A 12347-nucleotide genomic window follows, 5' to 3' on the forward strand; every position below is an offset into this window, starting at 1 on the left:
TTAATCTTTTAGTTGCAACACCATTCTATAGACACAAGGTACCCACAGGAGTCCCTTTACCAAGATGTGCGGAGTGTTGGTTGCCGCTATAAGGAAATGGATGATACCTATTCCAAGTGATCCAAAAGAACTTTATGAGCTTGACATGGTGAATATGCTAAAAAGCGAATCTGAGGATTGATTCCACACCTTCTTTGAGGTTAGTTTTTCTACGGCCAGATTTTTTCTTACTAATGGATAACATACCGAACATAATAAAAAGAATAAAATGAATTCAAACTTGGACAAGTCCGACTTGATTCAACTAACTTAGCAACTTGACTTGGTATATCAAATTAATCTGTCGATACTTCTATTATAGATCAAATATAGTGTCGACTAGACTTGATTTAATGTGTTTTGTAGATCAAATATAGTGTCAACTTGACTTGTCGAATTTAATGTGACAAACTATGAAGTGCACCTTGACGAATGTGTTTTGTATTTTTCCGGAGCACTTCGATATCAAAACAACAGCCTGGCCGACTTTCTATGGTTCCATGGTGCGTTTCAAGATATCGCGCACTTTGCCCATTACAAAGTCCAAACTTCCATTTTCTTGTTGTTTATCTTTTTATATTTTACAGGATCGCATGGATAAGGGTAAACGTCCAATGGACCCTTCTAAGGATCAATCAAACAAGAAAAAACAAATTTTTGTTCCGGTCCAAGATAAACTCTTCCTCCAACCACCTACTCCTCAACGACACCTTTCGCTCCCAGGTAATCCTATCACCTGGCTCCAATAAATGCTTATGTTGTCCGTTCATTATCATTTCTTTTGAACTGCTTATTTGGTTTATATAGCTTCCGACGCGACCAATTCTCAACAAAGGGAAACGCCCTTTGGACCCTTTTAAGCAAAGCAACAAAGAAATAGCCCCCCAAGATAGGCTCAATCTTCAACCGCCTCTTGGCTTTTCGGTATTTCTTGCTTCTGACTATTGTATTTATTTCCCCACTTACGTTCTTTTTGTTTATTACCATTTACTGCTTTATTCATATCCTTCTGGTCCACATTTTTTTAAAAATTATGACTACCATTTACTGCTTTATTCATATCTAATTTATTCCTCTTTCTCCCCATCCGTCTACTTAAGAGTACAACCCCTTTCTCCGACAAAGAGGTAGAACTAACAAAAGCAATACTAGGGGGCGTGCTTTCGGGGAAAGAGAAAGGATCACTAAAGAGAAAGGCATTTCAAACTTCGCCAACCGGGGTGTACAAGCACTTACGGCGTCTGTCATTATTAGCCGGTGATAGATAGGTTCAGCATTAAATGCCTCTCCTTCACTTCCACGAACTCCATCTAAATCTAACGGGCGGCGAGCACAAAGTACTACAGTTACACCTCATGCGACACCATGCAGACGCCTTTCTTCTTCTGAGTCTCTTCAGAAATCTCTATCGTTCCTTAATCCTGTCAGGTTGTTTACGCTCCCCGAAGAACATGTCGCATCGAGTGCCCATGTTGATTCAATAAATCAAAACAATGAGATCTTCGTGCCAACGCAGACTCACCAAAATGCAAGGTTAGTACGGGGTTCAATGCACCTTTCTCTTGGTTCTTCCTGGTTTACATTTAAAAAAAAACTATAATATTCTTCTACATTCTTTGCAGTGCGCGAAGCTGCATGTCTACTACCTCATCATTAGTCCATACAATACCACTTTCGTCAAATGCAGCTTCAACTTCTGCATCATCATCAACTACCCGAAATTCACGGTATACTTCTTCACATTTATTAAAACAAGAATACAAAAAAATTAGCTCCTTTGTCTAAATAATTCTTTCCTCATACAGACCACAACCATTTGGAGATCCGCACGCGATCTTTGTGAGGATATTCACCGTAATGGTTTTGACCGATCAATTTCGCTAATAATGCCGACATCGGTGATGATGAAGACGGAAGACACAATATTCCTGCTGACCGTCTGATTGAACAAGGAAGACACTCCTTAGGGAGAATGGATGTTCAATGCCTATTTTGTAATGCACTCCATTGGATGGATGAACGGCTAACCAAATCATCATTATCACATCCTCGATTTGGGACTTGCTGTTTGCAAGGGAAAGTCAAATTGCCTCCACTACGACCATTACCACCAGCTCTTAAAGCTCTATATGATGGAAATGATCGCAAGTCAAAGTCATTTCGCAAGTACATGAGGCAATACAATCAAGCTTTTGCATTTACGAGCCTTGGAGGAAACGAGCGTGTGTTTACTGGACGAGGTCCACGGCCTTTTACTATCCATGGTCAGCTGCGTCATAGGACTGGAGCTCTAATTCCTGACTCTGGGCGGCATCCAACTTACTCTCAACTTTACATATATGATCCCAGTGCTGCATTGGAGTTACGTCAACTTCGTAATCCGGGTTTGAACACAGATGTTCTTAAAATCATTCATGAAACTATGCTCCAGTATAATCATTTCTCTGCTATTTTCCGCCATGCATACGATGTTCTTAGATCTGCCTCTCTTGACCATGGTGATAACTTCAACATCCCTGCGTATTTGCATTACAGTGCTACTAGAGACAGACGTCGTTACAATTTGCCAACCGCAGATGAGATTGCTGTCATTTTACCTGGGGATGGCAGCGAACGGGGAAGCATGCGAGATATTGTCATCTATCTTAAAGGAGGGCAAGAATTCATGCAAATCAGTGAATGTCATCCAGCTTACTTGCCTTTGCATTATGTGCTAATGTTTCCTTCAGGAGATCTTGGGTGGTCACCTGATATGAGACGTTCAAACAGTTTAACTGCAGCAGCCACTAATGACCGATTGACACAGATGGATTTCTATTCTTATCGGTTGTTTGAACGCCCTGGAGAATATTCTGCAATCTTGCGAGGGCACAAACTGTTCCAAGAGTTTGTGGTTGATGGGTGGGCAGTGACTGAACAAAACAAAATGAGATATTACAGGCAACAACAAGACAAGCTTCGGGCCGAACTTTATCAAGGTATCATCGATGTCGCGGTGAAGCTTTCGACCCAAACCAAATAGGAAGGCGAGTGGTCTTACCAAAGATCTTGTGTCGGCAGCCCAAGGCACATGTTCAAATTTTTCAAGATTCCATGGCCATCACGCTGCGTTACAATAAGCATCCCGATATATTTTCACTATGACCGCAAACCCACACCGGGAGGAAGTTATTGATGCATTGTCACGCGCAAACCGCAACTCATCGGCCGAGGTGGTGGCCCGTGTCTTTGAACTAAAGCGAAGGGCCTTGATGAAGGAAATAAAAAAAAGTGTGCTTGGTAATGCAGTTGCACATGTGTACACCATTGAGTTTCAAAACGCGGGTTGCCACATATGCATGCACTTATATATCTTCAACATTCTCGACAAGATCAGCGTTACTGCTTTCGGGTTGATCGCATTGTATGTGAGAGTTTCGATCCGAAGTTCGAACCCGATTTGTTTGGACCGTCCTCACATGTATGGTTCATGGTCCATGTGGACTAAAAATCCTAACTCTCATTGCATGGTAAATGGTCAATGCAAGCATCACTACCCCCGGACTTTTGCGGATGTTACCACCATGGATAAAGATGGATATCCTATCTACCGTCCGCCGTGACAATGGTAGATCATATATTAATGAGAGGGCATACAGTTGATAATAGGGATGTTGTTCCTTATAATCCTTATCTTTCTAAAATGTTCAACTGCCACATTAATGTCGAAGTTTGTGATGGGATCCGTTGTGTTAAATACATTCACAAGTATATATTTAAAGGGCATGACAGGACAACAATGGTGTACAGTGACTTGGATGAGATCCAACAATACTTGGATGCGAGATACATTGGACCCCCTGAAGCTGTTTGGAGGTTGTTAAGTTTCCATCTGCATGAGGAGATTCCCACAGTTGTACGCTTGGCACTTCATCTCCCCGAATGCACCACGTAGTTTATAAAAGCATTTAATCATAAATGATATACTATCAAAGGCGTCGGAAGTCAACTTTGATCGCCTTCTTTGAGTGTTGTGCATCGGATCCAAGAGCAAGCAACCTCACTTATCAAGAGTTCAGGAATACTACGATGCGGAACAAACAATCAATCACGGACTTGGACATCTGAGTAAGACAAGAAGGAAGATTTGCTATTGGTAGAATGTATTTTGCCGGTCCTAACTCCGGTGGCGATTTTACTTGGCGCTTACTTCTCCGCGGTTGTAAAAGGACCCCATTCATTTGATGATGAAGAGGAGGATTGGAAATGGTCCTCCACTTCCAACTTTCAAAGATGCCCGTGTTGCACGCGGACACGGAGGATGACGGTGAATGGGTGCAATGTCTACAAGAGGTCGCAATTATGCAACCGGATATCATCTTCGCCGACTATTTTTTGTGTTATTCTCGCAGAGTGCAATCCTTTGCAACCCCATACACTGTGGCATGATTTCTGGAAAAATATATGTGATGACCTTCCACACAAGCTTCGCACACTATTCAACATTCAAGAACCTACCCTTGCTGAAGTGCAAGATTACGGTTTATTTCTCTTAAATGAGATTCTAATAGAGTCGGGTAAATCACTAGCTAATTTCCCTCTGATGCCGATGCCTCTGTTAACTACCAGATGGAACTTAGCTGTTGCAAATCGTCTCATATATGACCAACGGCAATTTCAGTTTGACCCTCAAAATGAAAAAGCACATAGCAACAGGGTACTCCTTAATGCAGAGCAAGAATTCTCGTATAAAGCAGTGATAGATTCGGTTTCCAAAGATGAAGGGAAGCTATTTTTTTTGAATGGAGCAGCGGGAACAGGCAAAACTTTTGTCTACAACACAATCGCTGCTACGTGTCGTGCTGAGGGGCATATTGTTATTATGGTTGCTTCATCTGGAATAGCTTCATTACTGTTGGCAGGTGGTCGTACAGCTCACTCAACTTTTCGCATCCCAATAGATATTCTTGATACCTCTGTTTGTGGGTTCAGTAAGAATTCAATACATGCCGAATTATTCAGGGAAGCTAAACTTATTATTTGGGATGAAGTCCCAATGCAAAACAAGTTCTGTGTGGAGGCAGTTGATCGGACACTCCGGGATACTCGCGACAATAATAAACCTTTCGGTGGAATAACAGTGGTGCTTGGTGGTGATTTCCGTCAATGTCTTCCAGTTATACCCAAAGGGGTTCGGGAACAGATTGTGCGTGCTTCCTTGCACTCTTCCTTCCTCGGAATCACATTCATGTTCTAACTCTTTGCCCGAACATACGCGATTGGAAAATGGAAACTCGCAAATATTGCGTTTGCAAGTTTCTTAATGGAGGTACCAAACTTTGCATTTTCCTTTCTACTATTTTCCTTCATTCTAATATTCATTTGCATCCTTCATTGTACTATTTTTATTCGCATCTAATATCATTACTATTTTCTCCTTGCCACGCTTTAGATAGGAACTCACCCAAGCGAGACGGTTGAACTACCCTCCACAATTGACGATGTGCAAATCTTCAAGATCTTATTTCTACTACATATCCTCGCCTTGATCAAGCTTCCATTGTTACACTGAATATTTAATCGAAGCACAATTTTATCAAAGACGCATAATGATGATGTCAACGACATTAATGCAATCGCTTTAAATATGTTCCTGTGGGAAAGCACTCTCTTTCTAGTCGCAGACAAGATGACAGACGAGGATGCAACCAATCCAGCCAATATTAATCAATACCCAAATGAGTACCTAAACTCACTTGACCCAGCTGGTCTGCCACCGTTTCGTCTCAACCTTAAAGTTGGTTGTCCTATAATGTTGTTGCGAAATATTGCTCCCAAAGATGGATTATGCAATGGAACCCGCTTGATGGTGGTCCAATGTCAGCCACATGTTCTTTTTGCAAGAATTTTAACTGGTGAAAAGGCAGGTGATCATGCATTTATTCCAAGGATATCTTTGTCGCCGTCGTCTTCTGATTTTCCTTTCCATATGACAAGAAGACAATTTCCTGTACGTGTTGCTTATTCAATGACTATAAATAAGTCACAAGGACAATCAGTGAAATATGTGGGAATTGACCTTCGCACTGAAGTTTTCAGTCATGGTCAATTATATGTTGCCCTATCAAGGTGCACTTCTTCGCATTTAATCAAGATTCTGCTCCCTCCAAATTCGGGAAATCATACCCCAAACTTTGTATACCCGTAAGTCTTACTATAATTAAGTAAGTTCTTTTCCCATTTACTTTGAGTAGTTTCTCATTTATTTCATGGTCATCAAATTTATATATTTGTATTGGCTCGACTTGGTTAATGTGCTTCATTCTATTTATGTAGTTCTGCGACTTGGAGTGTATTTCCATTTTGTCCGTTTCGTGCTGGAGACTTATCCGGTGTGTTCCTTCCCTTTTCTATGTTGAAGTGCCCTTTTATGTTCTTGACTTACTGTTCTTATTTGTCATTCTTTTATTATTGCAGGTTTGACTGTGCAAGATTTTTGAGCAAAAAAATGGAATTTTGGGAGCCTTTCTCATTAGGAAATTTTCCTTTTGGAGATTTATGGTTTTTTTCATCGAGTGACTGAAGTTTTGAATTCTCAGATGATGGAATTTTCTTTATTTTTGGTACTTGAAACTTTTATGCTGCTAGGAATCAATATGTAGTTTGATACTGCTAGGAGTCAATATGTAGTTTGTTTATTTCTGTTGTTTCTACTTTTCTCGATGGAGATTATGATATCCCAAGGTTCACTTTGATTTTTTTTTTTGGTGCGGTGAATTTATGATTCCAGAAGTTACCGTGTTTTCATCCAAATAATGAGGTTTTCCTTGATATGCCGCCTAAAGCATAATACTAGCATCTGATGTGATTTCATAAGCTTTACAGGACTTGAGCTTTTACAGGAGGCTTGTGAGTTGTGTCATGCCTAGGAGAAGAAAACCAGGATAGCTATTAAGAAGTTTTTTCCTCACTCACAGCTCTATGAAACCGCTACTCAGGCATCACTCCATTTGAGTGTTTCACGAATCAGGACTTGTAGAAGCTAGGGATCTTGTGGAAACGGGGAAAGTTTGGTTGGCTGAGGTTTTTTTTTTTTGTGTTTCATCCTCTCTGAGCCAAGCTAGGGACTTCCCGTAGAGATTTCCTTTTTGTTTTATTAGATAGATTGGTGAATGCTATGTTCTGCTCTGGGAATTGTTTAAGGGAATGCTTAATGGGCTTACACTTTGTCTGGCCATTGCATTTTCCATACTTCGGCAACTATGCTCTTTCCATATACCCACATTTCATGGTTTCCATTTTCTTTTTCCCTTTTTAAGCATCACTTTTTAGTGCTACCAACACAATAATTTAACTGCTCTGTGCTTCTGTTTGATCTTGGGTGCAGGTTACTGGTTCCATCCATCGAGAGGTTGCAAATTGCTGCCGGTAATTACCATTTATATATTGACTTTTCTCCCTTCTTATATACCCCTTGGTTTCTTTTTCTGTGATACATATCTGTTGGGTGGATGAGACATCTATTGTTCTTCCTTACCAACTATCTTAGTGGTACCATAATATTTTTTCTGAATTTTCTTTGAAAACTAAGGTCTCATCGTCAATGCAAAAGATTGTCCATTTATTATCTTTTCTGTGCGACTCTTGCATTGACGAGTTTTTTAACTAAAAACATAATGTAGTGAGTAGATCTGGTATTTATAGTGTCTGTAATTTTTTTATGTGCTGAGTGTTGATAATGTAATTTTTCTTTCATTAGGTACCTTGCAATGGTTCTATATCATGCTGGAGACATGGCAGGAGCAATAATGCAGCAGCTCAAAGAACTTATCATAAATGACCGCAGCCTCGGATTGGACCAGCCAGATACTGCTCACATGTACCAATTAATCTGTCAATCCCCTCATAATAATAGTTGTAGAAGGAAAACTCCTCCATAAAGCAGCACACAAAGAGCTTTCAGATTCCTTATTTAACGTTCACATTGGAATTGGGTAGGCCCGGGCGACTATTGGTCATGGAGATCGGATACTGCATTAGAGTGGAGACTACTTTATGGCAGGATATTTAAAACTGTGATTATTCTATCTGAGCAGAGCAATTCAGAGCTTGCTGTTGAGCGTGGCCAATTGGAGCAAGCATACAAGTAAGTTCTCACTATAGTACTTGTTCTTTGATGTGTATATACAGTATCAAAATAGTGGCTACACTATTCAGTTAGGTTTAATATAAGTCAAATTCTGGGAAGTTTTGACTTATAACAATCTCTTACATTATTCTTTCAGGATTGTACATTGTAGTGCTCTTATTTCTTGCTGATCTTTTGATTTTGAAAAGTTTAGGTGCTTTTATGTGTTTATTAACCAGCCAATACTCGTCATTCCTCAAAAGCCCAAATAGTCAAAGGAGCAGAATGCTAAATACTTAACCTAGGATCCTAACATTTCATCGTGACTTCCTCGTTGACAGGACTGTATCAACGCTAACCTGATGGTAGTCCTATACTCATATGTACTCCTATCAGTACTACGTGACTTAGTGCAAAGGCCATGCATGGTACCAAGCCGTTTTAGTCTAGCCTATAGACCCCCCTCTCAAGACATGAACCTTGAACAAGGGATTGGATCCAATACCAGATGCTAAGATTTAGAAGTTACAGTATAAGCATGACATCTTTTCATAGGGTCCAAAGAAGCTTTACAATCGAATAACATAGAATTAGATTAAGTGAGTCTCCAACTGAAAGTTTATGTAGAGGTCACTTAATAGGCAAACATTGAGGCTTGATTGTCCTTAAGTGGATTGCTGTAGATTTAAACCCATTTTGCACACAGTTGTGGAGGGATTTGGCAAGAAACTGCATTCATAAAAGAGGGAGTACCTATTAAAGAGCACCTACTCCTAGCCTTCTCATCTATTTTTGTTGTTTATGCTTGCCTGAGACATATGTTAAGTTCATTGCAAGTACTTTTTATGTGGGTTGACTTAACGACCACAAGAGATTCCACCTTTCAGACCGTCTTTCATTCTTGTTAGCGTGCGGTTTAATAGCCTGTTTACTGTAGTGCTGTATGATGTCTAACCTATCAAACCAATTCCAACATGCTTTACTGCTGATACTTGATAGTGATAGAAGTGAAAAGCATAACATAAAATGGCTATGTTATAGTTACTCTTACACATTGAGGATTTCTTGGACGTGTACCTGAATGTAATGCTACTGTTATTTTTTCGAAGGTGGCTTCAGTGTACTGCTTCACTTTAGTTTTTTCTTTTATTTTTTTCCTTTTGTTCTTTTTATTTTTTTGCTGTGTGCTGTTTAGGGTGTGTGTGTGGGACTGTGGGGGGGATCTGGGCCTGTTTTGGGTGTGGTTGAGTGCGTTTGTGGGCGTGTGTGTGTGTAATGCTACTTTATACTTGTTTTCTTGGCTGAAGGTGTGAACAACTCCCTCACCATCTGTTTATTTAGTAATGCACCAAATCTTTAGAAATCTTTACTTCTCGAAAACAAGGCACCTGAGTGATACATAGTGTGGCATAAAGTTGGCAGTTTGACTTGACTTCAGTACTCCACCAATGCTACTTTTCTTCTAATGACATAGTTGTTATTGGATCTTACAGATATCTGCCCAAGATATTTGACCGGTATACAAGTGCAGAAGGATTTCTATTCCTCCAAGATGACACCATTCTTAACTATTGGAATCTACTACCAGCGGACAAGAATAAGCTATGGATTGCAGACCAGGTATTAAAGTCTTAGACTCTTAGTAAACACTAAATGGTGTGACACATGCGATGAATATTTTTATCTAACTTTTTGTTCTATCAGGTCTCCAACTCTTGGTTCGCTGTTCCTACAAGAGGGAACGACTCAGCATGGTTTTCAAGTCAGGCAAATAAGATGGTGAAGAAAGTAGTGAATACAATGCCAGCTCATTTTCAGGTCAGTTACAAGGAAAATGGCCCCGCCAAAAACAGCCTAATTCTCTGCAGTTCTGATGTTTTCTATGTTCCCCGACGCTTTTTGGGGGACTTCAAAGATCTGGTTGGTCTGGTGGGAAATTTAGAGATCCATCACAAGTTTGCCATACCCATGTTCTTTTTGGCCATGGATTCACCGCCTCACTTTGACTCCGTGTTCAATAAAATGATCTATCGGACAGATATTCCTTCCAAAAACTCTTCAAGCATTTATTCGGCTCTAGCACCCGCTGTGCATCCATGGAGTGTGGCTAATGAGCCTGATTTCATAAAGCTGGTTAGAATCATGGCAGAAGGTGACCCTTTCAGATTATTGTTGGCTTGTGTATGTGTGTCACTGAATAACTGGTTTCATTGTTACAGCTATGGCAATATGGCTCTCTTCTATCCTGGTCTAAACCAAACGGAGCTCGCTCTACGGCATATGCCCCGGGACATTGCTCCTACAAAGTTTATCATGTGGTCCTGATCATCCTGACGTGGCTGCAACTTTCATAAATGTAGCTATGATGTACAAGGACATAGGAAAGATGAATACAGCTCTTCGTTATTTGCAAGAAGCCTTAAAAAAGAATGAGCGCCTTCTTGGTGAGGAGCATATTCAGACCGCTGTATGCAATCATGCTTTGGCCATGCTATCAGCATATTTATGGTTTTTTTAATCAAGTGACTGAAGTTTTGAATTCTTGGATGATGGAATTTTCTTTATTTATGGTTTTGGCACTTTGTTTATGTAGTCCGAGAAAAATGAGCTTCGTGATGAGAAGCAAAGGCTGAAAGCAGAGAAAGAGAAGCTGGAACAGCAAGTTAAAGCCATGACTTCTCAGCCAAGCTTCATGCCTCACCCTTCTGCCATTCCAACTGCATTTGCTCCTCAAGCTCAAGCACCTGGCAACAAGCTGATGCCATTCATCGGCTACCCTGGAGTTTCCATGTGGCAATTCATGCCACCTGCAGCAGTTGATACCTCACAGGATCATGTTCTTTGCCCTCGGGTTGCTTAAAATGGCATTCTTCAATGACTATGTTAATTGTTATCTGTGTGACTGTTAATTGTTGACTATGTTAATTGTTTAAAGTCAAATACTTGATTAGTGGATGATGACTGCTATTAAAAATGGTTGAACTCCTATTTTAGTTTTTGGGTTTATGTGGATCATTTGTAAATGCTAATAAGGAGATTTTGACTTCAGTTATTGGGTATTGACATCTTTTGGAATTTTTCAGCAAAAAAGGACATCTTTTGGAACCATCTACAACTAATTTGTTACTGAGTGGTTTTGGAGTAGGCGAGTAGTCTGATACTCAGATGTGTTGCTCCCTTTCTATCTCTGTTTTAGGAGCATCTTCATTTGTATATTTTGGCATAGAGCAGTCTGACATATGCCCTACAGTCACAAAGTTTCCGTATAAACTTCACTTCACAAACATCAGAGAAATGTTTTTATTCCCATATGAACATTATTTTGCTTCACATAACCTTTTGCTGCTTGGTACATAACCTTTTGTTGTTTGTGATGACTTGGTACATAGTTCATGAACAATGGAGATCAAGTAATAATGGCAGTGAATGCATATGCATTTGAATTTGCTAAACCGGAATATGTAAACCTTCTTTGACAGTCTTCTGTTGTCTCACGTCAAAGCCTTTAAAAACATGATTTTATAAGATTGCAAAGAGCATCTACAGTCCAGACTCCAAACAACGAGAATCAAATAGAATGTAAACGTATTATGAAACACCTAATCTGTTAGGAACTGATCACTCAAGTCACCTCTGCTTATTCTTCTTTTTCTTTCGATAATCAAGTTACCAAGTAATGTTTTGGTGTAAATATGTACATGGGCATGCAAAGGTACTAGGTAGCGTGCGTTGAAGGCATGGCGAGTTGTTCAGTGCCGTACGGCACGGGCAAACCCTAGTATCAAAATATAACGCAACAATCAAGGAATAGAACACGTACTCATACCATATGTTTAAGCGATTTTAACAATCTTGGGCTAGGAATGGCAACCAATGGTATTCTTTTCTTTAAAACAATCCCAAACTTCTCTGATAAATCCAACTTAGTCCCTTCTGGCAACTTCCAATTAACTGAGTGCAAGAGTGAAACCAATACAAATATTAACATTCTTTCAACTAAGGAATCCCTACACATATCCTTCTCCCATAACCAAATGGGAGATAATGAAAATCATTTCCTTTGTAGTTACATCCTTTATTAACATCTAGGAATCTCTCATGATCAAACACTAAGGGGTTCTCCCAAGCTTCGGGGTCTCTATGCATCGCCCATACGTTGAAAAATACTCTTGCACCCTTAGGGACAGTATAACTGCCAACT

General features: G+C 40.0%; 5 protein-coding genes and 1 long non-coding RNA gene across 6 annotated transcripts; all 6 read left to right on the top strand.

Moving 5' to 3' along the window:
• The first annotated feature begins 2011 nt into the window (after positions 1-2011).
• On the top strand, positions 2012-3061 carry LOC147525424 (uncharacterized). Its single transcript, XM_086579393.1, has one exon. The coding sequence runs from the start codon at positions 2012-2014 to the stop codon at positions 3059-3061; it is 1050 nt and encodes a 349-aa protein (XP_086435519.1).
• A 582-nt stretch (positions 3062-3643) lies between these two features.
• Positions 3644-3973, top strand: LOC147525425 (uncharacterized). The gene has a single exon (XM_086579401.1). The coding sequence runs from the start codon at positions 3644-3646 to the stop codon at positions 3971-3973; it is 330 nt and encodes a 109-aa protein (XP_086435527.1).
• A 366-nt stretch (positions 3974-4339) lies between these two features.
• LOC147525426 (ATP-dependent DNA helicase PIF1-like) lies at positions 4340-5275 on the top strand. The gene has a single exon (XM_086579407.1). It carries the CDS (start codon positions 4340-4342, stop codon positions 5273-5275), a length of 936 nt encoding a protein of 311 aa, XP_086435533.1.
• Positions 5276-5707: 432 nt separating this feature from the next.
• On the top strand, positions 5708-6226 carry LOC147525427 (uncharacterized). Its single transcript, XM_086579413.1, has one exon. It carries the CDS (start codon positions 5708-5710, stop codon positions 6224-6226), a length of 519 nt encoding a protein of 172 aa, XP_086435539.1.
• A 132-nt stretch (positions 6227-6358) lies between these two features.
• On the top strand, positions 6359-6777 carry LOC147525428 (uncharacterized). Its single transcript, XR_015221649.1, has 2 exons — positions 6359-6410; positions 6496-6777. It is a non-coding gene; the product is annotated as an uncharacterized LOC147525428 (long non-coding RNA).
• Positions 6778-7231: 454 nt separating this feature from the next.
• LOC147525429 (putative glycosyltransferase STELLO2) lies at positions 7232-11194 on the top strand. Its single transcript, XM_086579421.1, has 7 exons — positions 7232-7309; positions 7406-7446; positions 7778-7911; positions 8017-8164; positions 9640-9766; positions 9851-10590; positions 10740-11194. The coding sequence occupies exons 1-6, from the start codon at positions 7232-7234 to the stop codon at positions 10469-10471; spliced, it is 1149 nt and encodes a 382-aa protein (XP_086435547.1). The 3' UTR covers positions 10472-10590; positions 10740-11194.
• The last annotated feature ends 1153 nt before the right edge of the window (positions 11195-12347 follow it).

This window comes from Coptis chinensis, chromosome 1 (assembly GCF_015680905.1).
Source record: "Coptis chinensis isolate HL-2020 chromosome 1, ASM1568090v1, whole genome shotgun sequence".
NCBI lineage: Eukaryota > Viridiplantae > Streptophyta > Magnoliopsida > Ranunculales > Ranunculaceae > Coptis > Coptis chinensis.

Coding starts and splice junctions, on each gene's coding strand:
- LOC147525424 (XM_086579393.1), top strand. CDS start 2,012: ATGGATGTTCAATGCCTATTTTGTAATGCACTCCATTGGATGGATGAA.
- LOC147525425 (XM_086579401.1), top strand. CDS start 3,644: ATGGTAGATCATATATTAATGAGAGGGCATACAGTTGATAATAGGGAT.
- LOC147525426 (XM_086579407.1), top strand. CDS start 4,340: ATGACGGTGAATGGGTGCAATGTCTACAAGAGGTCGCAATTATGCAAC.
- LOC147525427 (XM_086579413.1), top strand. CDS start 5,708: ATGACAGACGAGGATGCAACCAATCCAGCCAATATTAATCAATACCCA.
- LOC147525429 (XM_086579421.1), top strand. CDS start 7,232: ATGGGCTTACACTTTGTCTGGCCATTGCATTTTCCATACTTCGGCAAC. Junction 7,310..7,405: donor CCATATACCCACATTTCATG/GTTTCCATTTTC, acceptor TCTTGGGTGCAG/GTTACTGGTTCCATCCATCG. Junction 9,767..9,850: donor AGCTATGGATTGCAGACCAG/GTATTAAAGTCT, acceptor TTGTTCTATCAG/GTCTCCAACTCTTGGTTCGC.